The 21,235-nt window shown below is 36.3% G+C and overlaps 2 protein-coding genes across 10 annotated transcripts in view; both read left to right on the forward strand.

Moving 5' to 3' along the window:
* Positions 1-21,235, forward strand: part of rpl31 (ribosomal protein L31) — an 810,223-nt gene that overhangs the window by 748,889 nt on the left and 40,099 nt on the right. The gene's annotated exons all lie outside the window — the stretch shown is intronic.
* LOC114650761 (mitogen-activated protein kinase kinase kinase kinase 4) overlaps positions 1-21,235 on the forward strand; it is a 296,865-nt gene that overhangs the window by 101,426 nt on the left and 174,204 nt on the right. For all 9 annotated transcript variants that reach the window (XM_028800590.2, XM_051926168.1, XM_051926169.1 and 6 more), the window contains exons 7-12: positions 1,140-1,270; positions 2,548-2,602; positions 9,319-9,397; positions 11,560-11,735; positions 14,864-14,936; positions 21,007-21,217. In XM_028800590.2, coding sequence (XP_028656423.1) covers positions 1,140-1,270; positions 2,548-2,602; positions 9,319-9,397; positions 11,560-11,735; positions 14,864-14,936; positions 21,007-21,217 — 725 coding nt within the window. The remainder of the gene's footprint in view (positions 1-1,139; positions 1,271-2,547; positions 2,603-9,318; positions 9,398-11,559; positions 11,736-14,863; positions 14,937-21,006; positions 21,218-21,235) is intronic.

Raw genomic sequence — 21,235 nt, forward strand, 5'->3', positions numbered from 1 at the left:
GCAAAAACAGATAGACTAATTAAGAATACAGATTCGAACTGGACTGCTGAGACCATTAAGGAGACAACAGCTTGGACACTATTAACTATCAGGTTTTTCAAGATTTATGTAATCATTACATTGATTTTACTGGCACTCTTACATAATTAGTCATCCTTTTTTAAGGTGCCTTATGTGCCTTGTGTTTCCTTTTCCCCAGATACAATAATTAAAAGAAAAAATTCGTGATTCTAGGAAGAGCTGATGATCCATGTAGGATTTAGGATCATGAGAGCTACAAGAGAGCAGGATCCAAACCTAACAGAGATGACCTGTCATTTCAGTGTCACCCATCAACCCTACCATTAACATCTGTTGTTTGAAGGAACAACCCATGTGCTCCCTTGCTTTCTTGTTTTGCTAACTGTGTTCAGTCACTGCCTGGCCTGGGATCTGAATACAAGACTCTTGAGTTGTATTTGGACACAATTAATTAAACTTTATTGAGGACTGTTATTTTGTTTATTACTAAGTAAATTTTGTCCCAGATAAGTATAAGATTTCTATTCATGACAGCATTGATTCTTTGTTTTACCACTGGACCATCTTTAGTTAGCATATGGAGCCAACAGATTAACAGAGGATCCTTTTAACATTTGTCTCCATTGTATTATGTAGTGTCCCAACTGCCGTGATATATATGTGGTTGTTCTCCTCGGCACAGCTTCAAGTGCTGTTATGATAGTTCCATTTCTTGTTGTGATGTGTTTGTAATTTGTTGCATACTAACTTTCATTACCTTTCTTTCTCTTTGTTAGTTTTGTTTCAGAAGTAGATTAGGGCCATATTAATATTTGACATAAGGAATAATTATAAGAGTTTAACTCTATATCTTCATCCAGAATTGGAAAAGGACTTTAAACATAAACTTTATATTTAAGTTGACTAAAGCTAAAGTACTGTTTTTTGTCGATTTCCGTATCAGTATAAATGTCTTTGATATTCATTGTGCTATGAAGGAATTGACAAAATGTTGTATCAGAGTGCTATTTATATATTGTACATCTCTGCAGCTGTTTGCATTTGTGTATTCTAAAGAAACGTTGCAAGAAAAGATGACTACATTTTTAAATGAGCTAACATATTTTCATTTTTCTTAGTGGATTTTGGTGTTAGTGCTCAACTTGATAGAACTGTTGGAAGAAGAAATACTTTTATTGGAACTCCATATTGGATGGCTCCTGAGGTTATTGCTTGTGATGAAAATCCTGATGCAACATATGATTACAGGGTGAGAAATAATTATTGAGTAAATTATTTAGCATGATTATTTCATGATCAAAACACATATACTGTATAATTTAATGGCATATGTCCCCATTTTTTGTGTGTATATTTTTTACTTTGTAATGTACTGTAAATGTGGCTGTCAAATTATGAAATGACTGAGGTTCATATACTTATTTTACATGTTGAGCTATTATTGTGTCAGTCTTTAAATAGGATTTGATATCAGTATCAATGGAAATAGTTTAATTCACTTTTAAATGTCATGTCTATAGCTAGTTTCTTGGTCTAATGTTGAGTTAGTGGCTGTCATTATTTATAAGTGATTTGTAGGTAATTGTTGAAATTCATGTGTAGCTTTTCTGTGTCAAGAAACGCATCCCGGGTAGTAGGAGTGCCCTCTGCTGGGTACAGCAAGGTAACACTGATAATGTTTACTCCATATACATTTACCACACTTCGGTTTTGTATTTATGTATAAATTAAAGAGGAACCGCAAAAGAAAGAAAACAAGTTTACTTCTCTAATTTTGAGTCAGTAGTAGAAATTTATCAGGTTTCTGCCAGAATGTGCGTTGAGGTGGAGTAGTCTTTTTGAAAACCCTGCTTATATTTTCTCTCTTAAATTCCTACCATGCCAATTTCACACAACTTGATTGTGACAGGAAATTTGTCATCATATAAAATCCATATATTTCTAGATATTATGTGAGAATTTCAGATTTTAAGCCCAGTAGCAAGCCAGAGGAAAAGAGGATGGCCTAAGAAGTTTTATGGACTTGTGGTGAGTCAGGACATGCAGGTAGTGGGTGTAACAGAGTAAGATACAGAGGACAGGAAGATATTGAAAAAGATGATCTACTGTAGCAACCCCTAATGAGAGTAGTTGAAAGAAGAAGAAAAAATCCAGTAGCAAGCCACTTAGGCTATTTATTTAAGCCTTTGTTACTTTTACTTTCCATGTAAAGTACAAATGCAATATTAAACTCCATTTCAGCTTCACTTTAACATTTCATATTGCTTTAAACATTAACAAAACAGATGCACAGTTCTTAATATTTTGCCAATTAAATTCATTCTCCTTACAAAACAAATTTTGAAAAAGATGTTTTAAGGTATTTTATTAGAATACAATTCAAAATCTTGGAGAAAGCCTTTCTTCCAATTATGCTTAGTAGTTTTTGTTCATATACTGTGTTTTTTTTTTTTTTTTTGTCTGCAAAGTAGCATTTTTAATTACACTAAACATCTTTTGTAAAATACCTTTCCCCCCTCTCTTCAGAGTGATTTGTGGTCCTGTGGAATTACAGCTATTGAAATGGCAGAGGGTGCACCACGTGAGTGTTGGCAATATTTTATTAGTATTCTTTGTACTTTTTTCTCTGACTTTGCATTTTTATTTATTTTTCATTTATGCCTCAGTTGATTACATTTTGGCACTTGTTTCAAACTTCATCCTGCTTTTTTGTGATTTAAAGTATTACCAGTAGTACTGGGAGGTGTACCGGTTCATACCGAAAACCGTTTTTTATTTTTGTTATGATATGGATTTTTCTTATACCGCAATGCCGGTTTAAATAGCCTAAACAACATTCGGAACGTGGAGCAGCGACAAACTGTTTAAAGGGGGACCTTTTTCACTGCTATGCCGCTAAACACGCATGCAAAGGAGTACATGCATTAGTGGAGATATTGCACGGTGAAAATGGACAGAGAACATTCCAAAACTGAAGCTGTAGCAGATAAAGTTGAACATGATGACACAGAAGAACTTTTGCCGAAAAAGGGAGTCTTGTCTGTTGTCTGTAGATACTTTGGTTTTAATAGGTCGGATGTGGACCATTATTATTTTAAAATGTGTGACTGCTGTTTCTATAGTACTAAATAATACTGCAAGCCAAGTAGCACTTTTTTTCCCCCAATGCTTGAATACTGTGTAATGTACTTGGGTACTGTGTAATAGTGTGACGATGCCGGTCACTTACAGACTCCCTCTTATGACCGAGATGAGCTGACAAATCTCATTGAAGCCAGGGGATGGTGGAAAGTGCTCAAGTGCTTTTATTAAAAACAGTCAAAAGTAAAACCAAGTGTCCATTGTGCAGTGTTAAAAAATACAATACCCAAATAAATAGCAAATCCATAAAACCAGTGAAACGTGGGGATAAAATCTATAATAAATAAATCAGTTAAAATAGATGTTAAAATGCAGTCTCTCTCCTCACCCGATCACAGCCCACCACCTTCTGTCTCCCTGGCTCACCCATCACTGGTGTTGCCGGTGGAACCTCTGCAGCACGAACTCCTTTCTGCTGACCCCCGGCTTGGCTGCCGCCACACTGTGTAGCCAGACCATCTGAGGTCGGCACACCTCCCGTCTTCCTTCACGCTCACTCAGTCGCTGCTTGGATCCATTGGGAGGCCTTTGCATTCGCTGCTCCACGGCTCTGGAATGCCATACCAGAGAACTTGAGAACATAGCAGATTGTGGGTTGTTTTAAAAAAACAGCTAAAGACTTTTTTTTTATTTAGGAAAGCACATTAACAAGAATGACACTATTTATTGTTGTTTTATCTGTTTTTATCTTGTTGTGTCTTCCCCCTATCCTGCCGGCCCATAAATATATGTCTCCGTGGACGCAGCGTCTTAATCACACACTTTAGGAAGCTGATGAAGCAATTGAGAATGATCGCACCCACACGTACAGGTGCGACTCACCCCAATTAAATTTTCAACTCCCTGCGGTCGTGCAATCACGCCCACGGAGACGGACACTGCTAACTGGATTTAAAAACTATCCATAATATTTTTGAAGCCACGGACCCGCTATACCACAAATAGCATTATAAATGCAAATCGCAGTTTTATTATTTATGTATACAATATAGCTTAGCTTGAAGCAAGGTCCATATTAATGCAATTTGCAATATGTTGGATCAGTTGGTAAAGATGTCATCACCAAGTTGCACTTGTTTTATTTTATTTTTATTTGGTGAATACTGTGTAATGTACCAGGGCTTGAAGCCTTGAAGTAATAGTATTATTACTGGAAGTTGCACTATTATTTATTTTATTGTTATTATTTATTACTTTAAATATTATGCAGTTTAATGATGTTAAAGTTGTTTAAAAAGTCACTTTAACGTGTCCGTGGACAGAGATTGTTAACATAAACAAAGTATAGTTGGTTTACAAAAAATATTTATGACATGTTTAGTGCAATACAACTTTTGACAAACACCTATATCTGAAGTCTAAATGCCTCTTTGGATGGTTGAAAATATGTTGTCAAAATTATAGTTTAAGTTGTTTGCAAAATTTGTTCAGTAAAAATGTTCTATATTTTGACTGCAACTGTCATGCAATGTGATTCCTTCTCTTCATTAGTGCCACCCCCTTGAAAACGATCACTTTATGGGGCCATGCAAACCTGTATTAATACTTGTGTGCACATTAAAATGTTTTTTTGTACAATGTACAATTCTCATGACAGTGGAATAGGTTATTATTAGCCAGTCTACTGCAGTAATTGCAGTGGAAAATGTGGTTAACATCCACTCATGCATGAGAAAAAAATACCGTTGAATACCATGAAACTGGAATTTTGAAAAATACCATGATATAGAATTTTGGTCATACCGCCCAACACTAATTACCAATAACAGAAGTTCTTCAGTTCAATTAAATTTTGGATGAAGCAAATTAAAATAGTTTAATTGGATACATTTATACATTTCTTTTGTGCTGTAGAACAAGTTTGTCCCTCTATATCGCTGCACTAAACCACATCAGAGCTTTCAAATTTTGGTCCCACTCTTGCTATAGTTCTTGTTTAACAACTAGGTGACCATCTGAAAGGAAAAACTTTTTGACTTATGAGGCATTAAAAACGTGGTGAAGAAAAAAACTTCCTGTTACAAATACATATTGGTCATGAATGACAAAGTCTGCAATTAAAAGAATTATACCACTGGAAAGAGCTTGTTTTAATTAGTAACACACAAAGCACGAATTTGGTACCTTTATATTTCTCTTTGTACCAAAATAAGTGCATAGGTATACTACTTACAATCACAGAGCTGTGTAATACAGTTTTCAAAATGCAGTTTTAAATTCATATGGATTTTATGTCTAAATAGTGGGGTTTTTTTATGCCATATTCTGTTAAACCCAGTTCTACCATTTAAACAAGCTGCAAAGAAATAGTGTCAACTTTAAGAGTCTGAACAATGCACAGATGTCCTTTTTCACTTCATTTGGAAATTGATACTGCCTGCCTGTTGATATAAGTGGTGCATCAATGATCTTTAGGATATGCTCAAGTGGGACTCTGCCAGTATCCTCTGGGACCAACTGAAAGCCTCGGACTATGAGGATGCATAAATGTTACTTGTACATCTTATTCTATGATGGTTGCTTGAATGTTGCATATCCACCACTGTTGTACATGAATACAGCATATTTCCCAGGAATTGAATCTGTGAGACAGACCCCTGATTTCATAGCAGTTTGAGCCATTGCTTTTTGATTATTCATACTCAAATTCACAATTAAATTAGAACCACCTGTGACACCCTTCTGTCCTCCACATAGTGGAACAAATGAGTAGTTGTCCGTTCTTCCAGGAGTGGTGGCTGACCTAGAAAATCTTGTCTTTTTTCTCCCCCACTTTGTGACACTTCCTCTTTACTAACCTAGGTGAAATGAATGTTTCTGATAGTTTGGTTTAAGGCACCAACTTAATATTTTGTGCATTAACTAATTAAGATATGCTCTTTGTATAATTATTTTTATGGTAGACTTTGTCATTCATGGACAATATGCATTTGAATTCTAGATGTGTATTCATTTTTTTCTGTTTTTAATGCCTCATAAATCTGAAGGTTTAATGTCTTTCAGACAGTCACACCTATTTGCTAAAGAAGAACTATAACATGAGTAATACCTATAAAAATCTGAAAGAGCTGATGTAGTCTAGTGTGGAGATATAGAGGGCCAAAATTGCTCAAAAACAAAAGAAAATGAATGCAATTTTCAGCTGCCATAACTTGGCAAATATGCAACTGTGGACCAAGTTTATTAGATGTTAAAGACCTGTGATAGTAAAAAAAACATTCTCTGAGAATTTTATGCATCTAGCAATAACTGTACAAAAGTTATGACTTGCGTAACATTGTCATTTTTTTAGTATTACTTGTTTTTTCAATAAAATGATGTTTAATATCCCATTTTTAAAGCCTCCATATCTCAGTTACTTTGTCCAATGACATTATTTTTAGCAAATATAAAGCAAATCAGAGATGGTCAGTAGGGGATATTTTCTAAAATCTGTTGATTTGCATGGATTGGCTCATATATTATGGCTATTGTATCTACTTTCTTTGTTCACAATATTATCTGAATCTTTGTGTTTGTTTATGTACAGTAATGCTGGTGGAATGACTGCCTGCAGCTTATATGTGTGGACTATAGTGTGATTTATCTTTCAAAAAAACTGTCCTTGTAGAAATCATCTGCTTTAATCCTGTGAAATATCTTGTTACAAAATGCATTCTGGTGTACTAGTGTTGCCAAGTAATTTAGTATTTACTAGGCTTTCATTAACAGCATAATTTAAGAAACAAGTAACATTTACCTACTTTTGCTTTTATATGTGGACACGTGTAAAGCAACCAATAACGTTTCCTGCCAGCACTGAGCTTTTGGCAAACAATGATATCTGTTTAATTCTTAACTCATTCATCTCACTGTTTATTTCAAGCTCTGTGCAGTATGTGCAATTTTTAAAACTACAAATATGTACATTGCTGCTTGAAATTTTGTGAACCTCTAGATTTTATATTTCTTGATAAATCAGCAGAGTCTTATTTATAATTTAAATGAATTATTGCACACAATGCAAACATGAAAAGGTAAATGAGAACTATGCATGTGCTGTGATTAGCTTTCCTGAGCTGGCTGATTTATGATGCAGTTTTAACTGCATATATGTGAATGAGTAGGCCCTACAGTGAATGTAGTCTCCTCCAAGATAAACCTTGATGTAGACTTTTTTCAGAATTATATTACAGAGAAAACAGTAAGACTATCAGTAGTCAAAAAAAACTGAAGCATTGTAGTTTTAACCATAGGAATTTTTTTTTTCTTTTTCAGTCATAGCTGCTGACGAATGATGTCCCCTTTTACTTTTGCACATGCAGAAATTCTTATTTACACTTTCTTTGCCTTAAATGAATTAATTTTATTGAATAATATAACTTGTAAATATCAACCATCTCTTAGTGCAAGTAAAAACTTACTTTGATTAAACAATATTTCACAAAGTTCAATAGAAATTTAAAATGTTTCAAGCAAAACTTTCGATTTAGACTGCAAATTGTTGAGGTTTTGGGTAAAAAACAGTGGGCACAAAAGTAGTGTAAATCCTTTCTGAAACGTTGTGATTCCATGCCATTTTGCACGAGTGAAAAAAGGGGGGAAAGAGCTGAGTGTGAACATAGCCTTATTTTGTTTTCAAAAATTAGTTTCAAGGTTGTATGAACTGCACTACAACTGAGTTTCAGGCTCTCATGGTTTAATAATGGTGCTTCTGCTGTCTACACAATAAGAGCATTTAAGAATAAAGAATAATAATTTGAAATGGCAAAAGAACAATGATGACACAAATTAAATTTAAAATGCCAGGACATATTTAAGTTGGAACCTATGCAGTAATCACAAAAATAACGGCAATGAAATTTAAAAAAAAAAATCTTAAATAAATATTAGTTGGAAAAAAAAAAAAAGTGTATATATATATATATATATATATATATATATATATATATATATATATATATATATATATATATACACTCCACACCTTTAGAACAGGTACTTGTTTTATATTTATAGGAACCTGTGCTAACACATGCAGTGCAATCTCTGTTAGAATGTAGAAAGAATGGCATGTTATTAGATTACATAATGCATAGCACAATTTTATTGCATGGTGAAAACACATTCCTTATACATTCCAAGAAATATCTTGCCACAGACTTTTGCACTACTACAGTGATTTTATTACCAAATGTCCTCTCTATATTTATGTTTAATGTTTGAGTTTCTTGTGATTTTCAAGTTGCTGCAAAGAAAAAGGTTTATCAAGTACACCACCACACTATAATGTAAACTGGGGCTGTCTCTGCAACCTAAAAGGTTGATTTCTTATGAATTTAGGATTAATTTAAATTTGACTTGCTGTATGTAATAAAGTATCTATCTATCTATCTATCTATCTATCTATCTATCTATCTATCTATCTATCTATCTATCTATCTATCTATCTATCTATCTATCTATCTATCTATCTATCTATCTATCTATCTATCTATCTATCTATCTATCTATCTATCTATCTATCTATCTATCTATCTATCTAATATGTTTTATTATTTTGTAGGAAGCTTTCTAGAGCAACAGAAGAAGTTCAAACTATTTTATTTTTTTATATTTAAGTATTCACACCACTCCAGTTTTAGTAATTTCTCCAGCATTCAAGAATGTGAATCACACAAATAGAGTTGTAGTGCTTTAAGTTCAGCTAACAAAGTTTTATCTCAGTAAGTGGAATGTACAGTAAATATACATCCATGAAACTTTTGAATAGTAGTGCACTCTATCAGAGTATCTACTAATTATTTATAGTACTAGGGTGTTGTACCGTGTTAGCCATTATGAATGTAGAGAAAAGCCAAGCAAAATGACACCTTTTATTGGCTAACTAGAAAGATTACAATATGCAAGCTTTCGAGGCAACTCAGGCCCCTTCTTCAGGCAAGATGCCTGAAGAAGGGGCCTGAGTTGCCTCGAAAGCTTGCATATTGTAATCTTTCTAGTTAGCCAATAAAAGGTGTCATTTTGCTTGGCTTTTCTCTACTAATTATTTAAAAATATCAGCCTCTCTGTTGGTCTATCTGTCTATCTAGTTCAGACAAAAACTACCTAATCCATTTTTGTTTAGTTTTTCTTTATTGATTCTTTGTGTTTATGGATATTGTATTCTCTTTTTAGCACTTTGTGATATGCATCCAATGAGAGCACTCTTCCTTATTCCTAGAAATCCTCCTCCAAGACTGAAATCCAAAAAATGGTAAGTAGCTAGTTTTCAAATAATTTAAGAGAAATGGTGATCCATGCAAGACTTGAGATTCTGAATTCAGAACTGCTTTTGTAATTGGAACTTATAATTGGAACTGTTGGTTGCTAGAATCATATTTTTAATACATTGCCTTAGACTTGATACTGCCTGTTGAAAGTGAACTAATATATATCTGGGTAAAACATGGACCTTAACAGTAACAAACTCTGTTAAAAGGTCACTGATATAAATAACTTTAAGCACATTATCCAACAAAATGGTACATGGGTATCATTAAAACAGTTGAAGCCAGTGAATGTACCATGACTTTATATATAAAAAAGCATCATTTTGTAAAGTAACAAACTGTGATAAAATAAAATATGTAGGTATTGAAATACAACTGTTACAATTATGTCAAATTTTCACTAATGAAGAAGCTGGTAATCACCTGGGAGGAGAATTTATCTTTATGTTGGCTTTATCTTGAATACCATAGCTAGACAGCAAAGTTCTAACAATGAATTCTAGTAATACGTTAAAGTAAACATACAGTGTTGAGTTTTATGAGCTGCACATTTACGTGGTCCATGCAATAAATTTGACATTTTAAGAACTGCATGCAAAAAAACACTAAACACAAGTAAAAAGAAATAATGTCATACTGCTGTGTACATTGTCCACCCTCTCTATGCTCTGGCCTTGTTGGACCACTTTATTAAGCTTATGCAGGCGTTTAAACTGATTAAGGCATGCTGTAGCTTCTGATGTATGCTTTAATCAGGATTTGAATTAGGTTGGTACCCACTGTCGTAACTTACCGACAGTTTCATCAGTTCGACTTTGCAAACAGGAGCGTAGTTTCACAGTGCACTGCAGTACTGTGTGTTTTTATCACCAGAGGATGTACCCTTCTTTCCCAAACCTGTACTTCAAAGTACTGTGTATGAATGTAAAGCGCACTCGATAATCCAAGGAGGACACTCTCCCCACCCTGTGCTCGAATAAAATATGCATTTTATACATCTTGAGTAGGTGGGGCTCGATGGCGAGCGCCTGGTGGCCGGGCTTGCACCCATGGGTCCGAGAGTATGGGGTACCAGACCCCCTGATAAGAGCTGTTCGGTCCCTGTACGATCGGTGTCAGAGCTTGGTCTGCATTGCTGGCAGTAAGTCGAACCCCGTTTCCAGTGAGAGTTGGACTCCGCCAGGGCTGCCCTTTGTCACCGATTCTGTTCATAACTTTTAAGTATCTCGGGGTCTGGTTCACGAGTGAGGGAAGAATGGAGCGTGAGATCGACAGGCAGATCGGTGCGGCGTCCACAGTGATGCGGGCTCTGCATCGGTCTGTCATGGTGAAAAAGGAGCTGAGCCATAAGGCAAAGCTCTCAATTTACCAGTCGATCTATGTTCCTACCCTCACCTATGGTCATGAGCTATGGGTAGTGACCGAAAGAACGAGATCGCGAATACAAGTGGCTGAAATGAGTTTTCTCCGCATGGTGTCTGGGCTCTCCCTTAAAGATAGGGTGAGAAGCTCAATCATCCGGGAGGGGCTCAGAGTAGAGCCGCTGCTCCTCCGCATCGAGAGGAGTCAGATGAGGTGGCTCGGGCATCTGATCAGGATGCCTCCCTGGTGAGGTGTTTCGGGCACGTCCAACTGGGAGGAGGCCCCGGGGAAGACCCAGGACACGCTGGAAGGACTATGTCTCCCGGCTGGCCTGGGAACGCCTTGGGATTCCCCCGGAAGAGCTAGAAGAAGTGGCCTGGGAGAGGGAAGTCTGGGCATCTCTGCTCAAGCTGCTGCCCCCGCGACCCGACCTCGGATAAGCGGAAGAGGATGGATGGATGGATGGATGGACATCTTGAGTAAAAGGAGTAAGAACTGACCAACATAATAGGGAGTACTGTGTGTACCCACTGACCACACTTTATCCTGTAGTTCTCTCTACCTAACTTTTTGCTTCTGGTGAAGAAACATCTGTGCTCACAGCCACAGTGTCTGACACACAGTTGAGCTTTACTAATCTAAAAAGCTGGAATTCAACATGGGTCCTGTAAATTGTAGTACTATAACTTTAATATGATAATATACTGTAACTACATAGTTATTATTGGGTTCCCTCATGTTTATTTGAAATTTTCCAACATATCCATGTATTTGTAATTTTCAGGTCTAAAAAGTTCTTCAGTTTTATAGAAGCTTGTTTAGTGAAGAACTATATGCAGCGACCTCCAACAGACCAGTTGCTAAAGCATCCTTTCATCCGGGACCAACCAAATGAACGTCAAGTTCGGATCCAGTTAAAAGATCACATAGACAGAACAAGAAAGAAGAGGGGAGAAAAAGGTACTGTGGGTGTTCTTTGGTCTTGATTCATTTTCATTCTTCTTGTCTTATGATTTCATTTAATTCCCTGTTAAACTCAAATCTTATATTTATTTTAGAAGCTTAAACAGTAAAATCATTATTTTTTCAATAGCGGAATGTGCTAAACTAAAGATAAAGCTCCTTTACATACTGACTTTAAGCCAAAAGTTTGACTTTGATGTTTGTCATAATTTTTGATGCAAAGAAAAATCCACCAGCAACTATGGATCATTTTATTGCCGATATCAGACTAAGACAGGAGCATTGATTTTCCTGAACCATATTCTGAAGTTCAAAGGAAGAGATGCTACGTTCAGGTTATGGGGCATAAACCATTCACTACACACTCAATGAGTTTTTGCCAACTGCAACTTCTCTGTGGCATCCTTTTCCATGTTTTCAACAAGCAGACAAAGTGCATTTGTGGTGCACAATAAAAGACTGTTACAGGGCTAGATGCCTGCATCCCGTGGTTAAGTGTTTTGATAGCTCTTTGCTTATTATACAGTTAGGTCCATAAATATTTGGACAGAGACAACGTTTTTCTAATTTTGGTTCTGTACATTACCACAATGAATTTTAAATGAAACAACTCAGATGCAGTTGAAGTGCAGACTTTCAGCTTTAATTCAGTGGGGTGAACAAAACGATTGCATAAAAATGTGAGACAACTAAAGCATTTTTTTTTAACACAATCCCTTCATTTCAGGGGCTCAAAAGTAATTGGACAAATTAAATAACTGGAAATAAAATGTTCATTTCTAATACTTGGTTGAAAACCCTTTGCTGGCAATGACATCCTGAAGTCTTGAACTCATGGACATCACCAGATGCTGGGTTTCCTCCTTTTTAATGCTCTGCCAGGCCTTTACTGCAGCGGCTTTCAGTTGCTGTTTGTTTGTGGGCCTTTCTGTCTGAAGTTTAGTCTTCAACAAGTGAAATGCATGCTCAGTTGGGTTAACATCAGGTGACTGACTTGGCCATTCAAGAATTTTCCACTTCTTTGCTTTAATAAACTCCTGGGTTGCTTTGGGTGTATGTTTTGGGTCATTGTCCATCTGCATCATGAAACGCCGCCCAATCAATTTGACTGCATTTAGCTGGATTTGAGCAGACAGTACGTCTCTGAACACCTCAGAATTCATTTGGCTGCTTCTGTCCTGTGTCACATCATCAATAAACACTAGTGTCCCAGTGCCACTGGCAGCCATGCACGCCCAAGCCATCACACTGCCTCCACCGTGTATTACAGATGATGTGGTATGCTTTGGATAATGAGCTGTTCCACGCCTTCTCCATACTTTTTTTTTTTTTTGCCATCATTCTGGTAGAGGTTGATCTTGGTTTCATCTGTCCAAAGAATGTTTTTCCGGAACTGTGCTGGCTTTTTTAGATGTTCTTTAGCAAAGTCCAATCTAGCCTTTCTATTCTTGAGGGTTATGAGTGGCTTGCACCTTGCATTGCACCCTCTGTATTTACTTTCATGCAGTCTTCTCTTTATGGTAGACTTGGATATTGATACGCCTACCCCCCTGGAGAGTGTTGTTCACTTGGTTGGCTGTTGTGAAGGGGTTTCTCATCACCTTGGAAATGATTCTGCGATCATCCACCACTGTTGTCTTCCATGGACGTCCAGGTCTTTTTGCGTTGCTGAGTTCACTAGTGCTTGCTTTCTTTCTCAGGATGTACCAAACTGTAGATTTTGCCACTCGTAATATTGTAGCAATTTCTCGGAAGGGTTTTTTCTGTTTTTGCAGCTTAAGGATGGCTTCTTTCACCTGCATGGAGAGCTCCTGTGACCGCATGTTGTCTGTTCACAACAAAATCTTCCACATGCAAGCACCACACCTCAGATCAACTCCAGGCCTTTTATCTACTTAATTGATAATGACAGACTTGCCCACACCTGCCCATGAAATAGCCTTTGAGTCAATTGTCCAATTACTTTTGAGCCTCTGAAATGAAGGGATTGTGTTTAAAAGAAATATCCCACAGATGCCTGATCAGATAGAGATATGGGGAATTTGGAGACCAAGTCAGAGCATCACACTACCTCTGCTGGCTTGCTATTTTCCCATAGTGTATCTTTCGGCCATCTCTTCCCTAGGTAAACAACACACAGATACCTAGCCGTCCATATGATCTAAAAGAAAATGTGATTCTCCAGACCAGGCTACTTTCTTCCATTGCTCCAAGGTCAAGTTCTGACAGTCATGACCATTGTAAGCACTTTTGGCAGTGGACAGGGCTCAGCATGGGGGTCTCTGATTGGTCTGTGGCTACGTAGCACCATAACGTACCAAGCAGCAATGCACTGTGTGTTCTGACACCTTTCTCTCATAGCCAGCATTAAGCTTTTCAGCAATTTGTGCTGCAGTATCTTTTCTGTGGGATTAGACCAGATGGGACTTGCCTTCGTTCCCCATATGCACCAGTGAGGCTTAGGCACCCATGACCTTGTCGCTGGTTCACTGTTTTTCATTCCTTGGACCACTTTTTGTAGGTACTAAACACTGCATACCAGGAACACCCCACAAGACTTGCTGTTTTGCAGATACTCTGTCCCAGTCGTCTAGTCATCACAATTTGGTCCTTGTTAAAGTTGCTTAGGTCCTTAGACTTGCCAATTTTTCCTGTTTCCAACACATCACCTGATCATTTGCTGCCTAAAAATACCCCACTCCTAGAAAGGTGCCATTGTAATGTGTAAATCAATGTTTTGCACTTCACCTGTCAGTGGTTTTAGTGTTGTGGCTCACTGATGTATTATGGCTACCCAGTATCCTGATGTTGGGCAAAATAAGCTGTTCTGGATGGAAATATGATGCGTCTTCAGTATATTTCTAGAGATGTTAAGAGCTTGTGCTAGGGCACACTGAAGTTGATATATTTTTCATGAACCACTCCTAAATTATGACCATTTATGTAGGTGTTTCTCCTGCCAATTACATGGATAATATATATCAAGTGCTCAGTGTGTCTTTTTGAAAACTGAAAGATGCAAAGTAAATTTTATGTACTATGTCTTTTTTTTTGCTGTTTTATATGGTGTATGCTGAGTTTGTTTGACATAAATGAAGATTATTTTTGACTTTATTTATTTACAGATGAGACAGAATATGAATATAGTGGAAGTGAAGAAGAGGAGGAGGAAGTACCTGAACAGGAAGGAGAACCAAGGTAACATTTGTTTTTTTTTTTCTTGCTTTCTTGCAATTATTGTTTTTTAAAATGAGCTCCTTATGTTCTGACTGAAGGTTAAGTTTGTATGTAATGGAAAGTGCCTGTCCTAAAATCCTTCCCAAGAATTTTCTACACAAGATTTTAGTAATGTGCTATTTGAGACATGTCCTTTTATCTAAATTACTTGCCGTGTTATGGGAATGTTACATTGCTATTTATGTGTAACAGAATCCGATAAAACTTGTCTTACCATAGTGGTGCTCTTGACTATGACCATGGTCTTAACATTCTCCTGGATACATGACATTTGGGTTATACAACAAAAGTACAATGTTTTTTTTCCACATTTTTATGGACATTTTGATATTGCTGTGTTGCTTTGTTGAAGTGACACCCATTGTGTCAGGGCATTTGCAAGTTCTGTTTTCTGTGAAAGCATGTATTTAAATTTTTTACTTGGCCATTATACAAACTATATAGGTAAGCAAGACACAAAAATATTTTGATGGAGTATTCCAAAGGTGTAATGTTTATTTCTGAATTATAAAAATAAATTTGGAAACTGCAATAAACTCTAGTATTAAATGACCTAGATAAAGATAGTCATAGAAAAAAAAGTGGCATATTTGGTATTTGGCTGAATAAGTAAAAATGTTGAAGCATTTGGCTGAACATGCGACACTGTTTCCATTGCTGGACTGTGCTGGTGGATGATGCTTTCAGATGTCACCTCCCTGTTCTATAGGGAATAAGTCATACATCATACCACCTTGTGTATTGAGGCATGGATACCATCTTTAGAGAATCGTGCCAGTTTGTTTACAACAGGGAATGCTAGAAGTAGTGGTATAATTTAAAGGATTGCAAAGTTTTCTTTAAAAGCAAATGAAAAATGGTGAGAAGCTAAAGGGATCATACTGGGTTGCAGAGCAACATTAAACAACCAGTAAACCTTAGAATATGATTACAAACTGTCTGAAGTAGGGGCCCGAGTTGCCTCGAAAGGTTGCATATTGTAATCTTTTTAGTTAGCCAATAAAAGGTGTCATTTTGCTTGACTTCTCATGACATTCCTACTTGTGACCCTCCCACATTCACACAAATTTCTGGTTAGGATTTTAGTACTAGGAAGTTAGGATTTTAGAAGATTTCTATTGGTTTGGTAGTTGATCATCACAACAAGCAATTAGGGATAAGCTATATTAGTTCATAGAAATAAAACAAAAAGGTTAGGCATGTGTCACATAGTAATTAGAATATGATTACAAACTGTCTGAAGTAGGGGCCCGAGTTGCCTCGAAAGGTTGCATATTGTAATCTTTTTAGTTAGCCAATAAAAGGTGTCATTTTGCTTGACTTCTCATGACATTCCTACTTGTGACCCTCCCACATTCACACAAATTTCTGGTTAGGATTTTAGAATTAGGAAGTTAGGATTTTAGAAGATTTCTATTAGTTTGGTAGTTGATCATCACAACAAGCAATTAGGGATAAGCTTTATTAGTTCATAGAAATAAAACAAAAAGGTTAGGCATGTGTCACATAGTAATTTGACCTGGTTGTCTATTTTTTTTTTATTAATTTATTAGAAGAGGTAAAAGGTCTATGTTCCTAATGACTCTGCAAATTTAGGTTTGACTAAATTGTCTCACTGGGAATTCCAACTTTGGAAAATATTCATGTTAAATTTCTTACTGGGAAATCCGTACAAACTGCCCTAAGATTACGACCAAGTTCTGTTTTTGTAGACGTTTATTACTTTATTTACTTATTTATTTTAATGCCTTATTTATTGTACAGGAAAATATTTCAAACCTTTTAGTAAAATGACAGTGCAGCTATATCACTGTACTTCAAAAAAACAAAGCACAAGTATTTTAGAATAAATTATTTAGTAAATAAAGTATTTATAGTATGTAAGTTATGCTTAAAACATCCTACATTTTTGATAGATTTGGCAAAGATGTAATTAAGGCATGAAAAGCCTCTAGTTGCTGACAGTTGATCTCTTAGCAGAGTTGAGTTGCCCTGTATTTGTTGGGACATCACTAAAAGTGGCACTTCCCCCTTTCCAGCAACTATACTCCCTGAGACAGAATGGCTACAAAGCATATTTAGGATGCTAAGGGCTGGTTTATAGTTCAGAACATGTACGCACACACATCATGGCTGCCACATGTTCCCAGCATTCTTTTGATGCATCCTCTGAGCACCTCCTCAGAAATTAATGTGACGTGTGTGTGAATTGCAATACCAGCAAAAATTTGGGGAGGTGCAGTGTGTTCAAGTTGGAACGTGATATCAGAGTCTTTGTCAATTTTGTTGTTCCTTTGTAAAAGTGACAATGACAATAAAGATCTATCTTATCTTGTTTACTGTCAACATGTGACAATCCTACATGATCAATGTCTCAAGTGGGCAAAACAAGTGTTGCATATTCCCATCATAATGACGTGATGCATTTAAAGGTCTCACATACCATCCTCTATGCTATCTTTTTTGAATCTTTGCTACAGCATCAGAATGTATTGAAGCGTATTTGAGCCATAGAGAAAAAAAAATTCTGGACCCAGTGGAGAAAAACAAGGTCTATTATGTTATTAAGGTGAAAATTACAAAGTTTATTTTGTCAGTAAAGTAGAACGTCATAAAACATTATCTTAAATCCTACCCAGTTGTTAATTGCTACGTGCTTCTGGGGCTTCCTCCTTTGCTTACATCGGTAGCAGACGGTTATTGCCACACACAACACATTAGTCTATGATATTCCAGCTTTCAGCACATTTAGAATCCTTAAGATTTATACTTGATATCACTTTCATGATGAAATGTGTCAAAGCATGTATGTTACATTTTCAGATAAATTGTTAACTTAATTTAAATAAATACTGTTGTTAATTACACATGTAGGGGTAGCATGGTAGCAGAGCAGTAGGGCTGCTGTCTCGCAGTAGGGAGTCATATCTCTATATGTGTGCTTGTATTCACCTTGCGATGAGCTGATTCCTTGTCCAGAGATTGTTTCTGTCTTGTGCTCAATGCTTGCTGGAACAGGCGCGTCCATGGATTGATGGATGTAATCAATAAACATCTATCCTTTTCAGAGATTATGGCAAGATGTCCTGGGAATTTAATAGATGTTTCGGGCAATTCACAACACAGCGAAGCCGAATGTTGTTTTCTCACCATGATGATATCTCACACTGCCTCCTGGTGGAATCTTCCAGATTTACATAAAGTACTGCACAATTATAAACATTACTATGCTTGCGTAGCAGCAGCATCCGCACGTGTTGCATTGTGTGAAGTATAAAACTGGCCTAAGAGTTACAAACCGCAGATTCTGCTGCTTCTCAGCTAAACAGATACCTATGTAGCTGTGCTTGCCTCTGACAGAGAATATTGTGTGGCTTTGTGTGTTGCTAGGTTTATTTAGTGGCATGTGCCGTCTTGCTGAGAGATTACTAAGAGTGTTGCCTCCCCATTCCAGCTGCTAAACAACATGGTAATATTGCACCAGTTCATTTTGATTTATTCCAAGTATTTTAGTTTTTGCAATAATCCCTCCTCCAATTTTTCAGGTTGACGAATTATTTGTTTTTAATACCTAAACATATGAAACCTCTCTCCGGACCAGTTTCTATAGAGCAGATGCACACGTGCCCAATGCCACCAGAAAATGTCTGCAGCATGGCAGAATAGCTGTCAAACCTGAAAGGTGTGCCAATATATTAATAGAAGCAGTTATACCCAGTCGCCCATAGCAATCTGCCCATGCAAATATACTGCATATATTGTGACCAAGGTAGAAATTAAATCTGGTCCTGTATCAAAATATTAACCATAAATCTCAATGGATAATTAATATAATGATTTCTTCTTCTGTATTGGCCTCAGCATCCTTCCTGCATGTTTTTATACTTGTTCCTACAAGAGAAGACAGTGTTACTGCTTAAAAGGATGCAATACACTTACAAAATATTGTAATCATTATTGTGAAATCTGCGGTGCGTTGGCACCCTGCCCGGGATTGGTTCCTGCCTTGTGCCCTGTGTTGGCTGGGATTGGCTCCAGCAGACCCCCGTGACCCTGTGTTCGGATTCAGCGGGGTGGAAAATGGATGGATGGATTATTGCGAAATAACACAATTTTAAAAACTTTCAATGGTGGTACTAAGCTTCTGTACTTTAAAAGTATAAAAAAAATCATCCACTTAAGATGAGCAATGTTAAGATTCCTCACCATAAATCAGCCAGATTTTCACAGGAAAGGATTCGTGATCTGGTCTGGTAGTTTTTGACATGGGTCGTGTAGAGAACATACAGCTATGCAATAATAAGGTATGGCATGGCAAGGAGCAATTGAATTTCCATAGTAGGAAGTAACATTCTTGTGAGCTCAGAAGTATGTTTAAGGAAAACAAAATTTCTCACTTGTTTTTTAATAAATTTAAATATAATTTGAATATATGATTGGAATTGTTAAAATAAATGGAGTACCTTTCCTTTTACTAGTTAAAAAAATTAACATGGCAGTGACAACTTGTTGCTTTACCTTTTTATTTAAGTTTTTTAAAGTGAGATTCTTTTCAGATAAATAATACCACCAGTTTAGTTGCAAGAAATTGCTTCTGCTTTCATCCTAATGGCATTATCACTCACCCTCAATTTGCTGGTTGCGAGTTCACATTTTAACACCAAATGACTTCCTTAGAATAGCTGTGTGAAAAATGTAAGCCCTCTAGCCATCATACGCTAACTACATAACTTAGATAAGACAATTAATTTCTTACTGTGTAATTGTAATGCAAGTTCTCATGTCAAAGGTTGACTAGTTTTTTTCCCAGCATCTCATGTATTCTTGAATTAATAAAGGTTCACAAGTTAGTTTCTTCCTTCTAGTAGTGTAATGCATAGGCTGAAAATTAAGGTTCAGCAGGGTGTTGTCCACACTCTACCAGCAAACACGTATACACATGAATCTTAAAGTCACCTGGGGCTGGATAGAAGTTGCAACATTCGTTATATTTTCATATTCTGAAAATAATCAGATGACAATGAGTTACATTTCATAAGAAATATGTATGTGGAAATTGTTACTGTAAAAAATATTTTTGTTTCATCTTTCTTTATTTGGACAAAAATGTTCTTTCTAAACCACCTTTTAGTCCTGTGGTTTGAATTTGCTCAATTTTAGTGCACAAAATAATTTTCTAGAAATAAAATATTTAACAATATTTTAGTTAGTATAGTGTTTGGGAAATTATGAACATACGACTGGATACCTGACTCGTGAAATATAATGTAATTTGTAAATGTAATTTGATATTTTTATGGATGCTTTGATATTATGATTCAGTTTGGGTCCCCATTTAAGCCCTTTGTATTAGGAATTTTGTTTGGTTTCTTTTCCACAAAAGCATGAGATTAAAACTATTATTCAGCCATCACTACGAACATTGTGGAATTTGTAACAGATTAAAAAATTTTTTGGGGGCAAGTTATTCCTTTAAGGACCATACTACTTCAGTGTTTATGATATTAGGTTTGATTGAGAGTGCTTTAATATATATTGTTCAGCTATATAAATATAAAACATGTTTACATTTGGTAGAATAATTGCACTTTATCTATTCCACAAATATGTTTAGTAGTCACAAATTTGTCCTATTGTATCAATACTCTATTAAAGTTATTTATGTGCATTTGCACCAAACCAACCTGGTTAGCTCCCACTTTAAGTACATTTGTAAAAGTAAAAACAATGCATCTTCTCATGGATATTTTCATATTTATTATTTTTTTCATCTTTCTTTGTCTTTAACATAAATGTATACTTGTGCACATGTACTCAACCTGGTTCACTCCCACTTTATGTTGTATTATGTTTGTTTGTAAAATTAAAAAATGTTTTCTAATGGATTTTTACTTCTTGTGAATTTTTTTTAGCTTTCATTTTCCTTACCTGTTAAAATGATATGCATGTGTTCATTCAAGTGTCATTTTCTGTTTTCCAGGAACCCAAGTTCTCTTACCATGTTTTTTTTTTTTTAAATGATGTTTTACAGTTCCATTGTGAATGTCCCTGGTGAATCAACACTTAGAAGAGATTTTCTGAGGCTACAGCAAGAGAATAAGGAGAGATCAGAAGCCTTGCGCAGACAGCAGCTCCTCCAAGAACAGCAGCTGCGTGAACAGGAGGAGTACAAGAGGCAGCTTCTTGCGGAGCGTCAGAAGCGTATTGAGCAGCAAAAGGAGCAAAGGAGACGTTTAGAAGAGGTGAGGAAGCCATTGAGG

This window comes from Erpetoichthys calabaricus, chromosome 4 (genome assembly GCF_900747795.2).
Source record: "Erpetoichthys calabaricus chromosome 4, fErpCal1.3, whole genome shotgun sequence".
Lineage (NCBI taxonomy): Eukaryota > Metazoa > Chordata > Cladistia > Polypteriformes > Polypteridae > Erpetoichthys > Erpetoichthys calabaricus.